We start from the raw sequence: 19367 nt of genomic DNA on the forward strand, positions 1-19367 counted from the left end.
ATGCTCTTTTTAGCCCAACACCTGACAGATATGGCATAGTAACAAAGAAAAGTAATTACAGGATTCTCTTACTGCTTTAATCAGTGTTTATGCACTTCACATTACTTAGTATTGCTTCAATACTCGGAACTGAAATCTGTACTTAAATCTGCTCCCTTACCTCTCCTCCAAAAAGCATCCTAGCCACACTCCTCAAAAAGAACATGAAAGATAGGAAAGCATCACTTTTGCCACCGCCTACTTCAGCCTGGTCTTCATAGAGAGTGCAATTTGTACTTCTCAACTCTAAAAGACAACAAGAGAAACGGGAGGTAAAAAAAGAATCGAGGGTTCACTCTTGTGGTTTGCAAATTCACTTTGTTACTGCAGTCTTGACTCTGGCCTTTGAGTCAGCTGGATAGAAGTCTGAATTTCTGCGCACAGGTATTCATGACAGGTTATTTCTGTAAGAAGCTCCTTGTTGGACTGAGAAGTTTCTGGATTGCCTATTTCAAGCACCTTGCTACTATAAACTCTAGAAACTAACAGTCAATTAGTCAACTCTAGACACTGAAAGTCAATGACCAGCTTGTATCTCTTAGAGGTTTTTTTGTTTGCTTGCTTGAGCTCTCTATGCATCTGAAGATTGGTTAATGTATATTTTTCCATATTTGTTAGCTCCTGAAGATGAACTTTGCTATTTTTCTAATAACTACAATTCCACTTTTAACAGACAAAACAAATGGTATATTTAAAAGCAGATCCGGGGCTTTTGCCTGTTTCATATTAAAAGGGAATATTATTACTATATATCAAAATTTAAGACTTAATTGAAACTAGGAATATATTACAAACTTCTTAGTAAGTAAACAGGTTGATGATTTTCTTTTGTCAGAGTTAGCTCTACTCTCTATGTTTTTGTTAGCTCCTTTATCAGCTGAGGACTACAGGAAGCATCAATTCACATGACTTAATTTCTCCTGTGTACGTACAGCTCATGTTTCATAAGTAAAGGTCTGTACCTCCCAAAGGCACCTTGGGAGGGGAAAAACACTACACAGACACACCAGAATGGCACGCAGCCCTAAGAACCTAAAGGAAAGTTGTACTGGTGTCCTTGTTTTTTTTCTTATGTTTCCAGAGGTGCAGATACGCCTGCTTGGGAGTACATCCCAAAGCTTCTTGGCAAGCTGAATGAGCTCTGCTTCCACTGAACTGAGGAGAAAAACACAAGGAGGCAGAGATAAGCTAGCAAGAGTTCATTTAAGTTGGCCTGGATCCATATCACATCACAGATATGAGCAGCCAAGGTAGTGTAGCAGTATGGTTTGCAATTGGTGCTTCCTCACACGCTGAACAGAAGGAAGAACTGCAGCTTTTTACACTGGGGGGTTTCCAAGGGATGAGTAAGACTGAAGTAAGTGCAGGAAGTCAGATAACTGTGCTATGAAAGACCCGTAAATCCCATTTATTTATCTAAGGAAAGCTGTGAGGACTCCTCCTGTGTTAATATTCTTTATTTTTCAAGTTACACAAAATAACTGTGAGAAGAAACATTCCATTAAACTCTCTGAAGCACTACTTAAATAAAGCACAGGGTACCTAAAATATCTCTAATTTTCTTCACTTTCTAACCTGCTGGTTTCTGGTTTTGTACACAAAAGCAGAGATTTTCTTACTCTAACATGTTAATTAGTTACACAAAGCTGGAGAGACTGTCTGGTTACAGCCAGGATTTCAGAGCTACAACAGATCTATAACACTTAATGGTCATTGGTCTTTCATTTTCCATGCAACACTCAATTTAAGTCTCCCTGCATCTTCAACGTGGTTATCCAAGCCACAGATTTGTTTTCATCTCCTAGTCATAGTTACCTCACTACAAACAAAAACCCCCTACATGTTGTTGCCGTGCAAGGAGATGGCAGCAGAGGGGCAGTTTGACAAAATGGCCTCTGAAGTGGAAGCGCACATAAAGCAAAAGCGTACCATTGAATTCCTTCACGCAGAAAAAAAAGGCACCCACTGACATGCATTGATGCTTGCTGAATGTTTGTAGAGATCAAGCAGTGGATGTGAGCACAGTGAGGCAGTGGGTGGTGTGGCAACAGTGGCAACAGCAACACGAAAGATAAGCCTTGTTCCAGATGGCCATCCACAGCTGTCACACCAAGAAATGAAGAGTGTCTCAATCAGCTCACCTGTGCAAGTTGGTGGATTACAACCAGAGAACCATCTATAGAGTTGAATATCAGTTTCAATACATTGGAAACTGGTGGCAACGTTCAAGTATCACAAAGTTTGTGTCAGGTGGGGCCCACAAATGCTCACACAGGAACAGAATGAACGTTGTACACAAGTTTGTCAGGACCTAGTGAACAAATACAAGGCTGAGGGTGACAGTTTCCTGGCTCACATCCTTACAGACGGTAAGATGTGGTGTCATTGGTACAAACCAGAACTAAAACAGCAGTCTGTGGAATGGTGATATGTGAACTACACATCAAAGAAAATGTTCAAGACATATCCTTCAGCAGGTAAAGTGAGGTGCACTGTCTTTTGGGGGAGCAAAGGGGTGATCCTTTTTGGATTACCTGGAACCCACACAAAACAATGACTACAGAGACCTAAGTGCAATGCTGGCTAAGCTTTAAGCTCAAGCTAACAGAGTCAAGCCAGAGAAAAAGACAATTTTTCTCATGCAACATGGTAAAGCCAGGCCCCATATCAGTTTGAAGATCATGTAGAATACTGCCAATCTTGGCTGTACTGTCCTGCCACACCCCCTGTGCAGGCTGGATTTTCTATCTCCTGACATTCATCTCTTTGGGCCAATGAAAGATGGACTGAACAAGCAACATTCTCCTACCAACACCACCACCACAGCAGATACGAAGCAGTGAGTCCCCTCCACGGGCACAGATTTTTTTTTTTTTTTCTTAAAAGCACAGCACATGGATTCTTGTTCATAACTGGCAAAAATCCATAGCTAATGGTGGTAATCTATGTTATACAGTGTTACAGTGCTCTTTGTATCTGCTGCAGTTTCCGTGGAAATAAACAGGAGGCATTATTTTCAGAGAGGCCTATGGACCATAGTTATTATTTGTATTCCAAAGTTGAATGTACTTGCTGAAAGTACAACCATTTTCAGTTTATATCCTCTGAATACTTCACATCCTTACTACTCATATTTTCAAACTTTTTTTGGACAGTGGTCCTCCCATGAAGTTTAAAGCTCCTCTGTGATTCAGAATATATACTCTTCCTAGAATACTGCTGTACTCCATCTCATACTGGATTATCACATTTCATATTTATCTATAAGACACAAGATGCAAAGGCAGGCCTCTCAGTTAGCTAGCTTAGTTATTAAAAGTGATTAAAGTACTTTTGGGGTCCAATACACAGCCATGCTACATAGCAGTTTAACCAGGAATAAAAAAGCAAGTATACAAAGAGTCCATTTGTTCTGCTTCAGAGGTTTATCCTCCCAGTCCTACACACACAGCCACTACAGTGATGACTGTATTAAAAGCTACCAGTTTTCTCCCTTCGCTGCTTCACTGTAAGCAAACCTCCAGGAGCCAAGCACTGTAAGCACTACCACTCATGCGATGCTCTCCACAGCGATCTAAGAGATACACGACCAGACAGTCTGCTGCCATAGAGCCAGCAATATCATCTGATATCACAGCTATGGCTCGGTAGCTCAGTATCAATTTTTCAAGAGCTGAGCACAAAGCAGTGAGTAAACAGGTAACTCAGCATGCTTAATAATGTTATGATTTGCTCACTAATATTGCTTAAAGCTGTAAAAATGTAGTTGGAAAAAAAAAATAAAGGAGAAAACTTCCTATGAACGGGGAACCAGAAGTTCAAAACTCACTAAAAATGTTGCTTACTTCACCCTAAATCCAAATGTGCATTTTCAGGATCCTTACAGAGAGACTGTCAAGTGCATACAAGGAAAAACTGGCCGAGCTTTCAAACTTGTGCAATTTACTGGTCTCCTGATAAGGAACGCAAGCCTCCTTCTCCGTCAATACTTGGTAATGCTATTCCTCCGCACTGGTGTTACATTGCAGCTCCCCAGCCTTTCATTCTTTTCTTTCTTTGCAAATTGAAAACACTTTTCTTCAGGACGATAAGCTAGATTAGGAGGCAATACAAGCAGCTTATTAATTATACATATGCACAAGGAGCACCATAGTTGCTCTGCTTGTCAAGAGGATTTAAAATATAAGCAGCACAGGACCAGAAACATACCTAGTGAACAGTGAGTCTCTGTCACAAGAGTACAAGTGAAAGAGTGCGGTCTTTTACTGACAAAAAGTCTTAGGTAAGACTTATCAGCACATATTTAAATTCTGTGCAAAAAGAAGGGCAAAAAAGTCACACTGTAATCAAGTTTAACATGAAAGAAGTTTTCAGTACACTGAATGATAAATACATTTTTAAAAAAGCACATTTAATGCAGTCCATTTCGCAGTGTGCCACAATTTTCTAAGAACAAATTACCTGAACTGCAAAAGCCTAACCATCAGCCTGCTTCATAGAGGAGCACCGTCTGGAACCTCAAAGGCTGTATCAACTTTTTCAGAAGTATGAGCTTTATCCAAATTCAAAGAAAAAAAAAAGAGAAGAAGAAAGTAAGCACGAAAAAGAACACAAAGCTTATGTCCTTACAAATGTCCACTTGTGACAAGGCCTGCTTTTACGCTGCACTACCACTGAACAGAGAAACAAAAGGTAATTCCATGACTGGGTGTACAGCAGCAGAGACCAGCCCCTGGCACCGCACAGGCCAGCAGAGGAGCACGGGCACTGGTGAGATCCCACTGTCACAGCTGCTGGCCTCACAGCATCACACGTCTCCTCGCCCCAAGCTCCTTCCCGCCTGCAGGCACCTCGCAGTCCTGCACATGCTGGGTTGCAAGAAGATTTATTCTGTGCTTCCATGGCTGCGTTCCCATGTGAACAAACACATGGTACAGAAGGTTCTGAGCACGGCCTCCTACCTACCCGAAAGCTCTCCCCCACCTGTCCTGCTCCAGGATAGGCCTATTGTGAAACATTCCGGTTCTCAGATCAGTAAATTGCAATGTGAACCTGGGAACAAATAGACAACACTGCAGGCAGTGGTTTAGCTCTTTCACCCTGAAAAACAACAAGAACGACAACAAAAAGCAGGAAAGCTTCTTTTGGCTTTCATTTTTATTTATTTTTAAGTAGGAGCATTACTTTACAGACTATTACATCCTCCTAACCACCTCAAATACAAATTGTGCTGAAATATTTACAATACTGCCATATTAACAAGGTTAAAATATTTAGAGGTTCAGCTAAGCCTACCAAATCTGCAGCTTGGCTTTAGGGGAGAAGAGTTACACTGTGTAACGTTTGAGTCAGGGATTACTTCTGCTGTTTTGTGGCTGATAAATTCATAGCTGTTTCTATCAGGCTGTGCATTGCTTGTGGATGATCCCATCCCAAACATCCGACAAACCCACACACACAAAGATGAAGAACAGAACTCTACAGGATTTCTAAGCCTGCTTGTCAGCATGGTCAACAGCACAGTAGTGCAAATGACTGCTTTAAGTAACTATGTAGACAAAGTAATACTTATTTTTGTGTGCATGAGAAGACGTGCAGCAAAGCATTCTGCATGAGTTACTGTAGAGCAATTTGACTGAAGTATTGTACCTAGCAAAACAGCGACCAAAATCAAGTAATTAAGTGGGGAGGAGGAAACAAAGGAAAACAGTCCAAATCAAAGGAGGCATATTCCTCAGAGGTTATAAAAATAGTTCTGTGGCTGAAGAGACAGAACACCTCTGTTAATAGACACACTGGCAACATTTAAGAGCATTAAGGTAGTGTCTAAACATGTTGAAATTTAACAAGTTTTCCCTAAGATTAATGGAAACAGCCACGACTCCAGTCACAAGAAGTTAGAGGTTTCTTTTCGTGTTTGCTTTTAAAAAAGAAAGGTACAGATTGCAGAAGATAGACAATCACAATACTGATACAAAAGATACATCAAGCTCTGGCTCACAAATGCCTATTCTGGCATTAAAGCAATACTGCAATTTACTTGCTGTTTCTTTGTTGCATTGAACAACACCAAAACAGAATTGTTTCCAAAATGTTTAATCCTGAAGTACATTTCTATTAAATTCAGTTTGCCGAGATGTTGAGCAGGCAGATGGAGAAACAGTAAGATGTTACCAGTTCATTACTCTCACTTAAGGAGAGCTTTAAGGGAATGCTTACAGAATGACTAGGCTAGATAAGAAACTCCTCAGCTAAGTTTGGCCAGCTCCCAAATTGCAATAGCTTTAACACAGTAGTTTGAATCTGCAGAGCGATTAAAAAAAATAAGTTATCTGGATCATGACATTTAGCATCTGACTAGTGGAAAGAAGAAATAAATATCACTCTGTTAAATATTTTCACTCTTAAGACACAACATATTAACCAAGGCAAGAAGAGGACAAATCAAATGGCTTGGACTCTCCAGCAATGTACCTAAAGCTCACGGTTAAAGTACAACTGACCCCACACAGAGCCATTTGAACAACTGCCAAATGCATGCAGTAAGTTAGGAAGTTTCATGCTCTGCTAAGGCAACTTTCACATCACTCACTGGTTTCACCTCAGATCAAAAGCACCAAAAGAAAAACTGCAAAGAATCTGATTGCAGATGGCTTTTACTGATGTTTTCTACTTAATCTCCTCTGGAATGCAAGGTCGTGGCATTCTCATATTTTAAAATGGATCTACATACAACATGCATGCTCTATTACTGTCACTGTAAAAATAATATTTTGTTTTCTCAACTGAGCAAGATAACTAAAGGAGTCCACTGGAGCCCAGATCACCACTCATAAAACACGCACGTGGCAATTGCTTCAAGTGTGATGGGACTTTCCATGCTGCTTAGTGCTGCATAAATAAAAACAACTTTAGTATTTTTCAGTTGTCTGTGTGTCTGTCAGGGCCGTAAAGGTGCAAGAGCTGGAGCGCTACCCTTAGTGCTGTAAGGACCATCCCACTCCTGCCCATCCAGAAGGTACATATCTGTGAAGGTGCAATCATTGTTCATTCCACCTTCTATTTTAGCCATGGAACAAGTCCATCTTCCTGTGTCCTGGCTACACATCATACCCCAAGTTTCAATCAACAAAATCCAGGAAATCCAAGTCAATTCACATAGCAGACAAGACCTGGTCTTCTATCAGGTTTACAAATCCCAAACATTTAAGAAAAAATAAGATTCCCTCTTCTTCCAGAGATCCTCTCCTTACCGTAAAGCTCCTTTTGTCACACATTCAAACAAACAAAACACCTTGAACTTTCCACTCAAGATTTATTATGACATTTATTGCTGTATATGCCCTTCTGTTGGCAAAGAGATTATGTATCATAATTACTGAACAAAAAACTGGTGATTTGAAATCCGTGTTCTACTTGTCACTGGCAATCTTAGCAACTGTGAGAACGTAGAACTGAAGAGAGCAAAACATTTCACTTGAAAATAACTTAAACCAAATATCCTTTGAAAATGAAAGTTCTTGTAATCTCATTTAAAAATCTTCCTTGGCATTGTTAATATGTTGAATCCTTTCCCTTTTTAAGTACTCAAAGGTGGTGAATAAAGCTTTTTACTTTTCTGTTTTCAAACTTCAAGCAAGTTAATCTTTCAATGTTTTGTGTCTGGTATCTTTTGATCAGTACTTTTCTAACTCACAATTTTATAACAGCCAAGTAAACTGTACCCTACAAATAACATTAATTGCATTTCTCAGAGCAGTGTGCAGATGTTTTTATACGAGGCACAGTGCCAGTTCTCTGAATAATATTTAAACTGCAGTCAGGGTGAAGTCTTAAACTCCTGTATGAAAAGCATTACAGTGAGTGAAATGAGACCAACAATCCTAGGAAAGCCAGCTTACACCACTGTTTTCTTCCTTTGGTTTTGAAGGGGTCAAACTTCTGGACTTTGAGATCTCATGTTTTTACATTCTCAGCTTATTTGGCTAGAACTCCCTCCTCCAAGTAACAGGTTCATTCCCAATTAGAAACATGAAAGGATGATGAAGATGTTCACTTAAAGGTAATCATTGTAGGGGAATTTCTCTCCCTTTTCATAACATATACAGACATACATCCATACACTTGTATGCAGCCTACGCACAGCAAACAAGTAAAAATATCTTCAGGTTCAAAAGCTGGCTCCCCAGAATACAACAATGAAAACCTTCCACCACCATGGTCTTTTAGAGCCTCTGTCAAGCACCAAGACCTCAATGCACTAAACACTCTATTAGTATATCCAAATAGATTGTTCCTTCATGCAGAAAATATACATATAACAATCTAGCTACAACTTCAGGCATTCCTTTTCCCGCTCCAGTTCCAGATGAGTGCTTGCAAAGAAAGAACTCTCACTTCTTCAAGTGTTTTCTACTGATTGCATACAAACTGTGGCATTCCAAAACAGGCCAGTTTCGTAGAAACAGGAAAATTTTCAGGAGGAAAGAGATACAGTTTCCTTGGGAAGCTGTTCTAACAGCTGACTGCCTTTACAGTATAAAAGGTTTTCCTTAGACCCACTCTGAACGTTTCTGGCTTCAACTTACACTTCTTGGTATCTCCTCTAATCCCAACAGGTCAAAATAGGGTTATTACCTGTATTTTCAGGAACCACTTCCTTAAATATTGCCACTTTTTCCTTATTTGGATATTAAAACATCAGCACAAAGACAAAACTGTGGTAGCCAACAGAAAAACAATATGGCTCTGACACTGAGGAGAAAACAATGCTTTTATCTCACAGTGCTGTCTAAATAACCAAGAGATCACCTTGTGCACCATTCCCTGAATCACAGCCCATCACTGAAAGTAAGCAATTCTCCCTAATTTAGAGGCCTTCCAGATCTTTTCAAGTGATGCTCTGCAATCCAGAATCACAGGAGGTGCCACAACAGTCCGTTGCCAACTTCAATTCAACTGAGTACAAGCCGCTAGCTTGAATCACTTCCTTTCCTCTCACCCCAACCCAATTCTGGCCAGAGTTTCTGTCCTCAAATCTTTCAAACAAGCATGTGGACAGAGGGGAAACAGATCAGTAAGACAGCTTTCCTTAAGATCTCTTCCTAACATTCAGGCTTTCCTTGCATTGCTTACCAGTTTCGTGGTTAGCAAAGCTGTCAATATTGTTTGCATATACTGCTGGTGAACCGCGAAAAATAAGGATAAAGTAGAACTACTTGATAAACGCTTTCTGTAAATTATGCAAGGATGTGTTTACCACTACAGGAGAGCCCAGAGAGTTCAAGTAAAAAACCTCATTAAAACAGCTTGGGAGAAACACAAGCAAAACAACCTCAATACATTCACACCACGGTACAAGAATCTCATGCTCTGATACTCAATCCATAATCACTGAAAGATTCAGGGGATTATTCAGACAAGTATTTAACTCTGCAATAAATAAAAACAATAAAGCAGAAGCAACTGAGAAAGTCATTCCAAACAGTCCGAGCTGATCAAATACCCAGTCTCTCTTTACCCTGATGATTACACGTGCAGGTGTACAACAAGAAATTAGATTTCATCCATTCTCAACTGCTTTGAGTCAATTAGTCCTACAGTAATCAGATTAACTCTAGAAGGATGTTGCTGTGTTATCATTACAAAGTGCCTCCTCTGCAAGAAACACTGTTTGTAAGATTCCCAGCACTCTGAACTCAAAGGCCAAGAAGTCAGTAGGTTTGAAAGCAGAAATCCAGCAGTTCCTCCCCCTTGAGAGATCTCTCAGAGCCAGGCTCAGGACATATTCAGATGAATTGCATAAGGAAAGTTTGACAGCTCCCTGTTTTCTTGCTACAGATTGTGGACCAAACAGCACAGTTGTCAAAACAGCAATTTCTTCACAAATACTGATTTCAGGCATGAATGGAAAAAGGGGAATTGAGATATGAAGGTATGCAGACCATGGTATGCAATTTCAAAATCTTTTCCCTCAACAAGCAGACCAGAGACTTGTTCCAGTATCCAAAGACACATGCCAGCACAGTATCACAGCTTAGGGGACTTGTTAGTTTGACAAGTAGAGAGGGGTAAAAAGAGAAGCATGTAAATGAAACGTTAAAGCTAACCCAAGCCTGCAGAGCAGCTGTTAAGACACAGCAGGAGGGATCTGGATATCGTACTTAGTGGATCAGCTAAAGAGGTCTAAGCAAATTGACTTTCATAATGAGAGTTGCAGAATTCCATTTATACAATGGGTGGCAACTGGCCAAGGATAATGTGCTAAAAATAAGAGATCTAGAAAGATTAGAAGGCAAAAACATTTCTTACATTACAGAACTAGAAAAGGCTTAGAACTCCTGCATATGTAACTATAAAACCACTCCTTTTCAACAACAGCATTCCAAGAATATAGCCACCCACAGACAAAATTGGGAACAAATGGGGTAATCCTCTACAAATGGATGAAAAAGAGAAAGACTGACAGTCTGGGAATTCTAGGAAAATGGCAAAAGAACTCCTCTTACACTAGGATTCCTCAAGTAAACTAATCAACTTGATAGACCTACATAAAATAGACAATGGCGTGAGTTTTTAACCTAATAGAGATGGCAAATAATACTGTTCCTATGAATTTTTGTTCTGATGTTCTTTTGAAGATGTTAAAAGATCAAAATGATGAAGACTCAAAACCAGCATTCACAGAACAGACTACTATTTTCATTAAAATTCCATGGGTAGGTGCAGAGATGTTGTTTTCCAACATCCTTCATCCCCATAGGGAAGCTGCTGTTTCAGTAATGGTGCAGGATGAAGTAACAGATGACAGAACTAAAAAGACACGCTCTCAACAATACAAGATTGTTTGCTTGACCATCAAAAGTAGTTCCTTGCTATTTGCTGCAGTAAAGAGGGCCCTGCTGTTAGCAAAGAAAGCATTCTCCTCTTTCCCCTCATCCTTCCACTCCCTGCCTCCCTACTCAGAGCTATAATCCCACTGATACGGAGTCTCTGGGTGGAGTAACCTAACTTCTTCAACAAAGAAACCTTCCTTTTTCCCAGACAAATTATTTGGCTGAACTTAAAAATCTCCTTTTGCTAGTAAAAAAAATTAAAAACCACTGTAACTGCAGTTTCAAAAAAAAAATCCCAGAATCTGGAGTGAAAAAACCTTACTGAATTGGACTTCCAAGAATCAGCAACTCCTTTAGAGTTTATTTAAACAGAATTGTCACTCAAATATTAGCAAACTGACAGTCCACAATGAAAGGGAACTGAACAACATTAATCAGGTGACTATTGTAGCTTCCCCAACAAAATCCAAACTCCAACTCTTCACAAAATGTCAAGACAGCTGAATCTCAGCCGAGTTGTTAAAAACGGCTGCATGCATTTAATTAAGTCAAAAATTGAAGCCAGATGGCACATACTGCTTTTCCAATCGACTGGATGCTGTCACAAGAGGCACTGCTTAAGCATTCCTTGATGATTCCTGGCACCAGTGGCTACAATCTCTTCCTATCCTCTGCCATATAACTTTTTTTTTTTTTTTTTTTTTTTTTTTTTTTTTTTTCCAGTCACCAGGCTTTTAAGGAGGGTGGGGAGGAGGAAAAAGAGCCCCTGAGATAAATTGACTCAGTGTGTGGAATGCGAGGCAAACATTCCTGTACAAATTCAGTTCTGATTTATTTTCTTTAGGAAACTGCAGTTGTAGGAGAACCCTTCCAATTTCTGGTCTTTGCCTTATACCCTCCAGGGTGATCATCTGTCTTACCGAGAGAAAATGAAAACAGATAACTGTACTTTCAAGGCACTGTGCAGCAGAAGATGTTAATACTTCAGCAGGTAATAGATGCAGGTGAACTGGCTAAAAAAGGTCTCAAGAATTTGGAAGCATACGTCTGGAAACACCACCACTCCGTCTGTGAAATGCGTATGTTCTCAGTTAATGACTGTAGGCTTTTTGGTCAGCACACAGGCAGTGAACTTCTCCTCATCAGAAAGACCAACAAGTTATTGCTTGGTTGCAGGCAGAAGAGCTACAACACCTTGGGCCAGAACCAAAGGAAGAATGCTGCATTTTACTTCCCCTGCTGCGCAGACTCCAGTACACAGAAATGAACAGAGGGTATGAGCCATAACAACGGCTGTGCTTCTTAGCACACAGGCAGTGCACACATAGGGTCTGGAAAAGTGGGTATGAATGGGGACAGAGATTAGGAAAAAGCATCAGCAGAAGCAAACTGATTACATGTATGAAAACCACGCTACTGATAGAACATCTCAATCTTTACTTGGAGATTTTTCTGTTTCCAAATTACTTAAGCAGCTGCCATATTGTTCCCAAAAGGACTCCTGAAAACAATTAGAGAAAAAGGTGGAAACCATTTTGCCTCTCAAACAGACAAGGAAGGCTAAGAGGCTCTGTCTTTGAATTCTCTTTCTATACTGCCATCAAGTCACTTGGAAAAATGAACCACAGTCAGCATATCTCATTGCTGAATAATCTAACATACCACACACACACGAACAAAGGCATAGGACTATAATTCTGAATCGTCTCTAACTGAACAATTCCCTTGTGAGTAATAATATGGTCCATAGTTTACTTAAGTCTTAATTGTAATAGCCATACGTACGTACCCAAACTCACTTCCCATTTAAAAGAAAAAAAGAACTATGCACTGAATATCTTACTGTCAAAAACTGACTCCCAGCACTACTGAGAACAAAAACATATCTGCTGAAAGGGGTGGATGTGTTTAACAATTCCAGCAGAACAATCCCTCTCTCTTGGTTAGTTTAAAGCTCCATTAATCTTAATGCAAAACAAAACAGTTTCCTTTACCAGCCGGATTCTTGACCTTGAGCTGTTCCGGTGCTGCAGTGGGGGGCTGGGGTAAAAAGGACATGGACCAACCACAAGTCAGAGCTGTAAGGTAAAACTGTACAGAGCAGCCCAGCAAAAAGGAAAATTAAAAAATTACTATTATGAAAGACTACCACATCCACTGCTGTCATGGAAACCACAATAACATCACCTCAGAATTTTTGTCACTCATTTCTGTATTAAATTCTAAAGATTAATAATGATGAAGATTATTGAAAGAAAACCAAAAATACACAGGCTAATGGCCTGCAAGTTACCCACCCCAGCACTGATCCACATCATTAGCCATTACAGTATTCACAGCACAATCCTGCAAATCGGATCCAGCCTACTATGGTGCACTACCTTCAGTGTGAAAAATTAAGAGCTAAGGCTGTTTTCTTTGCAAATGCTGTGCATATCCCTTATATACATCCTTTAATTTTACAAGACAGGTTTGCTCAAAGCATTATTCCCCTGCAAATCCATCTGGTGTGGAAAAAATAAGGTGTTTAAATTTAAAAAAATAAGTTCTCATCAGTCAACATTCACAGGGCTTCTTACATACCGCTTTTATAGTCCCCTAGCCACTGCTTTTCCATCACTGTAGCTGTTTACATCACTGAACAAATGCTCAGCACAGCCGAGAGAGTAAAACCTGACCTTGTTACCAGGAGGTAACCAAGTGACAAACCCAGGTGGCAGAACGCATTTGAGCTGCCTCTAAAATGGTATTAAATTACCTGTGATTTATGTTAATACCTTAAATTGTATTAAAGCATGATTTCCTCATTAGATCTTGCAAGGGGCAGATTCAACCACTTGACAGCATTTGTTCAACATCAACTGTAGCTAGAAGGGCATGTGCTACGTTCTAGTGCCAGATTTGTAAATCTCACCACCTCACCCTCCAAAAAAACCCAAAACAGATCCTTGAGGCAGTTTTAAACTGAAATTCTGCCAGGGATGACTTTTTTAAATGGATCACAGATTGGCAAGTACTTCCATGTCAGAGCTTACAAATATTTACAAGCCCTTCCTACAAGATTTTGACTAGACTAAGGTAAGAGATGTTTTTGCTTATGAACACTGGAAATTCCCATTTGATCGAGCTGCTAAGAGTGAAAGATCTGTTGTAAGACAGAGCAATAACCCTGCCCACCATCTGGATTGGGTACACCAATCCAACTCACTGTCTAAAATTGCAGTAGTGTGAAGACCACTGTCCTGTCAGCACAAATCAACTCCTCTTTTTGCATGAGACTAAGGAATGTTCAGACCATCTTCTATGCTGACTCAGATGCTTTTCAGCCAAAGAAATCACTGTTTACTATACAGTACTACATGGTTTATTTAAAGTTTCATGCCAAAGTGCTTTTTATTTCTGTAAGAAAAGCTACATGAAGATACTTTTAAAGCCTAAAGAATTTATTCGTCATAGCTTTTTCATTAACCACCAGTACTGCTGGGACCAGAGTGACAGAAGTAGCTTCGCATGCATCTTCAACACTTACTTCAGTGCTAAAACCTAAGCACAACTCCTGATAAACACAGGAAATGGCAGTCTCACAAAGTCCTCATTTCACGAGAAATGGAAGCAGTTCAGTCTGGGTTCAGGTCTCTGTGAATCTCACTTGATTTGAACATGTATCACTTTTCAGAAGACTTTCCCTCCAAGACATTGGTATAAAACTTCTTGTTCCAACACCAAGTGATGACCAGCAAAACACTTAATTTCAAGTAGTACTTCAACTGAGTAGCATCCTCGATTTGCAACGCAGAAATAATGTAACTGAGCAATCTGAGCAGCACACACAGCAGGTGGTCCGGTCTTAGAAGGCTTCCACTGCTGGATTTTGAAATTTTACACTTATCCTGGTATGCACATTAAAGAGACTAAAATGTTAAACAACAAAGGCAAACCTAGCATTTATAAAACACCAGGTCTATTATTTTGGACAAGCCTTGCTGCAATCACAGAGGAATGTTTCCTTTGGCTGCTATTATGTTCACTTCCATTTATTTATACAGAGCAAAAGCAAACAATATTTTCTTACCTTGTTCTTTTAATTGTCTACAGATTGTACAAAATGATAGAACAATAAGGTTGAAGACCAGATTTTTCCTTTCTACTTAATAGATGGAACATGGCCTGAGAATTTTGCAGCCTCTCTCTGCTACAGAAGAGTGGCTCTAATCAAAACTCTTGAAAATTTTTGTCACTCAAACAAATGGAAAGGAAAAAATAATAATAATACCAAAATATACCTGAAGGGGGCCTACAAGAAAGCTTGGGAGGTACTTTTTATAATGGCAGGTAGCAACAGGAAAAGGGGAAATGGCTTTAAACTGGAAGAAGGTAGATTTAGATCAGATATCAGGAAGAAATTCTTTACTGTGAAGGTTGTGAGACACTGGAGCAGGTTGCCCAGAGAGGCTGTGGATGCCCTCTCCTTACAGTGCTCAAGGCCAGGCTGGATGGGGCTTTGAGCAACCTGGTCTAGTGGGAGGTGTCCTTGCTTATAGCAGGGGGCTGGAAGAAGGTGATCTTAAAGGTCCCTTCCAACACAAACCATTCTATGATTCTATATTGTTTTTGCAATAACACCCTTAAGATAGCCTCATTTCTCTCATGGACAGTAATACTATAAGCTACTGCTCCATTTTTTGTTTGAAAGTACTGGAATACCAGTGGAATGCCAAATATCTCTGTGTGAAAGGAATAAGAAGCACAAACCCTTGATAGACTGGTCTGTGGTAAGACTACCCAGAACAATCATAAAAACAGATCACAAATTCCTTCTTAGTTATTTAACAACATAATACAAAAATCCAAGTTGGACTTACACTTGAAAAAGAAGTGGGAATGCTGAGCACAAACAGGTTTTGCTCCTCTTCTGTACATTTTATTTCAACTTTCCTTATGCCAGTGTCATCTCCTTATATTCAAGTATGGGGGGAAAAAAATTAACTGATAGAAATGATAGAAAACCATCTGCATGTAACTCAGCCTAAGTGCTGCATAGCTGCCTTGCACACAAGCATGGGCAGTCTGGCACACACAGTTAATTAGCAGATTTTCGGTAAATCAAACCCACAGCTCAGCTAACAAGCCAGTCTGCTGGATTTTCCAATCAGCCAGCCCACACAGCACACTGGGAGTCACCATGTTTTCACTTAAGTAAAGCACAGCTGAGCTCAGACAGATGTAAGTGAACAAGGGTGTGACAAAATAACGGAAGGTGACTGCAAAGGAAGTGTGAACCTCACACTAAAGTTTCTTTTGCCAAAATGAGAGCTGAAGAGAGAAATGTTTTCTTTGATCAAATCCTAAGAGTATGATCCAGGTCCCTGGGTAAAACCACGTTCACAACATAACCTTACGTGTCCTGATTTTCCAGTAATCCCAACTGTGACACAATAGAAAAAGAAACATACTCAAAGATTTGGTATTTCAGAAAGCTCACTCAACCTGTGGTTGAATATTATAACTCCATGGCTTTATTACAAAACAAAAGTTTCCTAGAACCTGAGAAAAGCAAATGACATACACACATGGACAGTGCTGGGTAAGTGAACTGTATTGTCTTAGAGAAATGGAACAAAAGAAATACAAGCAAATGATGCTACAGTAAGGGACAGGGGGGAAAAAAAAAAAAAAAGAGCACACAGCATTCTTATTGCATGAAAATCACTTTAGGCCCAGTCATCCTCATGTATCAGAGCCTCAGAAGCAGGACTGAAAAATCTCTGAAGATCAACAAGTTGAGACTGTGCAGAGAATCCAAGAAGTGACTGGATGGTCCAGAGCCCAGCAAACACGACTGCCCTACCGAGAAACAGCTGCCTTCTGAAGAGAAGACAGGGCCAATTATCTTATTAAGCAACAATTTAAAGAATGCTTAATTTATAGAAATAATTGGGTGTGTGTGTGTGTGTGTGTGTGTGTGTGCGCGCGTGTAGTCTTGCACAAAGTAAAATATGTTCAAATTTCTCCGGTAATTATTCTGACTGGAAAATGGGATCAGTTCTTGCCTTATAAACAAAGTTTAGGAGTACTGCAGTATGAAAAATACAGCCGCTTGTTTAAAACTGCCTTTGCCCAGGTGTCTGTGAGATCAAGCACATCACTCACACTGCAAATCAGGTTTTATTTCACGTAATTCTCTGAAGAGCGATAGGACCGTATGGTTTTATTTTGTACACAGTCTTTCCTACCAACTTAAAGTCACAATGCTGTTATTCTAACAAATTCCAAGAACTCAATAGAAACTTTCAGAGATCAAAAAAGGAGCCTCTGTGTTTTATCCGGGAAGCTAAAATCAGTAATTTGGAGCTGCAGTAACAAGCTTTGTAACCATCTGTGCATAACGCAGGCACAGAGCAAGTCGTTGCATTAATACTAATGATTAAGCAAAGCAGTCTGCAAAGTTTTCAGTGAAAAAAGTTCCAGAAAAAAAGTCAACTAAGAAATCCCCACATACCAAGGTCATTTATTGCAAAAGCAGCATCAATAAAACAGTCACAAACTGGAGCACCAGCAAACAGTGAGAAAGGCAAAAAAAAACCACCTTCAGGTCTAGACTACCCACTACAGCAATGCATGCTATGGAGCATAACCTCTCATTTACCAACTCGCAACCTCACGAAGTGAAGGTGGCATATAAAATTAATCTTTACAACAGCCCAAAGTGACCACCGTGAGAATATCAGGAAACTACATGACCACTGTACTTTCTACCAATTTACTGATGACATCTTTTCTATCTGCTGTAAGTGCAGCAGTATGTGCTGCTGTGTGTGGGACAGTACAATTTCTATGGGCTTCTATCTCACAGTTGTATTAAAATTCTTTGAAGGAACCAACATGGGGAAAAATTACCCAAGTGACACAACACTTCCTTTTTTTAAAAGCCCAAAACCTCCTAAAAGAAACTATAAAGTTCTCTCAAATACCTAAGTCAGAAATGAAAATAGAAAGGCCACTTTCTAAACTATAGCCCATGCAGTTCCATACACATTTATTATTTTTTTTTAATAAGTGATCAGCAACATGATGAATAATCAAAGTTTACTGATGATGAAAGATTATTTGGGTTAGCCAAAATTCCAGTGGCTGCACAGGGTCATGCAGTAAAACTCTGCATTGCTTGAAGTCACTGCAGATAAGGTAAAACATCTGAGATAAAACCACACACCAACAAGCAGCAAACACAGAACCACAGGCAATGGTGAGAATACCAGAGACTTTATATAATGTTGGCCCATGCTCTGGAAACAGTAGCTCAGTGTCCAAGTAAACAGTAGATACACACATGTAAACAAACATTTGGAATTATGCAAAAGAGAATGGCCTTCCCTACCCACATGGACACTGTGGTATTATATAAATGCTTTATGGCATCACAAACAGACAATTGTGTGCAACTGTCATCAACACACCCAAGCAAGAACCCAGCAGAACCAAGAAAGGTGACAATGATGACAGCTTGCTCAGAGACACTGTCTGACATCTACAGGAAAATAACTTAATTAGGACAGAGATTTGAGCCTCGAAAACACGTGGAGAGAATTAGCACATACTCAGTCCATAAAAGATATAATTATGAATACACAAAAATGGAGATGGACAGTTATTTTTCAGAAAGATAACAAAGTCATTTAACAGACATATATGTAAAATAGTATCTTTCTCTTAAAAGCAAATATGAATCATATTGCTTGAGGGGGGCAAAGTAAAAAAAAAAAAAAAAAAGTCAGGTGAAAGAAACATTGAGCAGACTCACCATTAATGTGGTCGTTAGCTGAATTTAAACAAAAATGCTTCAGATAGCTGTAACTTGCTGTATATAGACTGTATCAGAAGGATAGGAAATAATCAAAAAAAAGAAAAAAAGTAAATTACATCACATTTCACCTGCTTTTTAAAACCATTCCTCAATTATTAACTACCAGGTACTTGCAAAAACAGAAAACCAGGTTGAGTAGACTTTGTCCTTACTCACTATGGCTGTCCTCACACTCCCAGATACAGCAGACACGACTGCCCAGACAATAATCCTGTCACATCAGGCTGAGGGGGAAGAAAGGGAAGGAACAAGGAAATCCATCCATAAAACATAAAGAGCACTCAAAACTGGAAATACAGCAGAATGCATAAAGCTAGCAAAGTTGAGACTTTTTTTTTTAAAAAAAAAGCTTGGAAGGACACAATTATGGGTAAGAGATTTTTAGAGAGGTGCATGCTCATGTTGTAATTGGGCAATGTCTTATTGTTAGGACTAACAGATGTTGTTTCCAAGAGCAACCACATTTTCAAAAACAGCACTGAAAAACTCTATCTGTAAGACAGATATTCAAAGAATGACTACCCCAAGTCAAAGAGCTACAAAAATGGAGCTCTGACTCTGGAGACAAGGACATTCATGGAAGTACACAAATGCAGCCAATGACAAAGGAAAAAAGACAGGGCAATAAA

General features: G+C 39.6%; 1 protein-coding gene across 5 annotated transcripts in view; it reads right to left on the reverse strand.

Annotated features, from left to right (window-relative positions):
- The window catches only part of SHROOM2 (shroom family member 2), a 120967-nt gene that overhangs the window by 84082 nt on the left and 17518 nt on the right, over positions 1 to 19367 (reverse strand). The window contains exon 2 of one of the 5 annotated variants that reach the window (XM_042809868.1): positions 161 to 285. The exons of 3 other annotated variants lie outside the window; for them this stretch is intronic. In XM_042809868.1, coding sequence (XP_042665802.1) covers positions 161 to 205 — 45 coding nt within the window. In that variant the 5' untranslated portion in view covers positions 206 to 285. Of the gene's footprint in view, positions 1 to 160; positions 286 to 18675; positions 18697 to 19367 lie in introns of those variants that run through there. One more of the 5 variants, XM_042809869.1, reaches the window with a different exon arrangement.

This window comes from Centrocercus urophasianus, unplaced genomic scaffold, assembly GCF_019232065.1.
Source record: "Centrocercus urophasianus isolate 14NV4802_14NV808 unplaced genomic scaffold, USGS_Curo_1.0 seq_12, whole genome shotgun sequence".
NCBI classification, from domain to species: domain Eukaryota; kingdom Metazoa; phylum Chordata; class Aves; order Galliformes; family Phasianidae; genus Centrocercus; species Centrocercus urophasianus.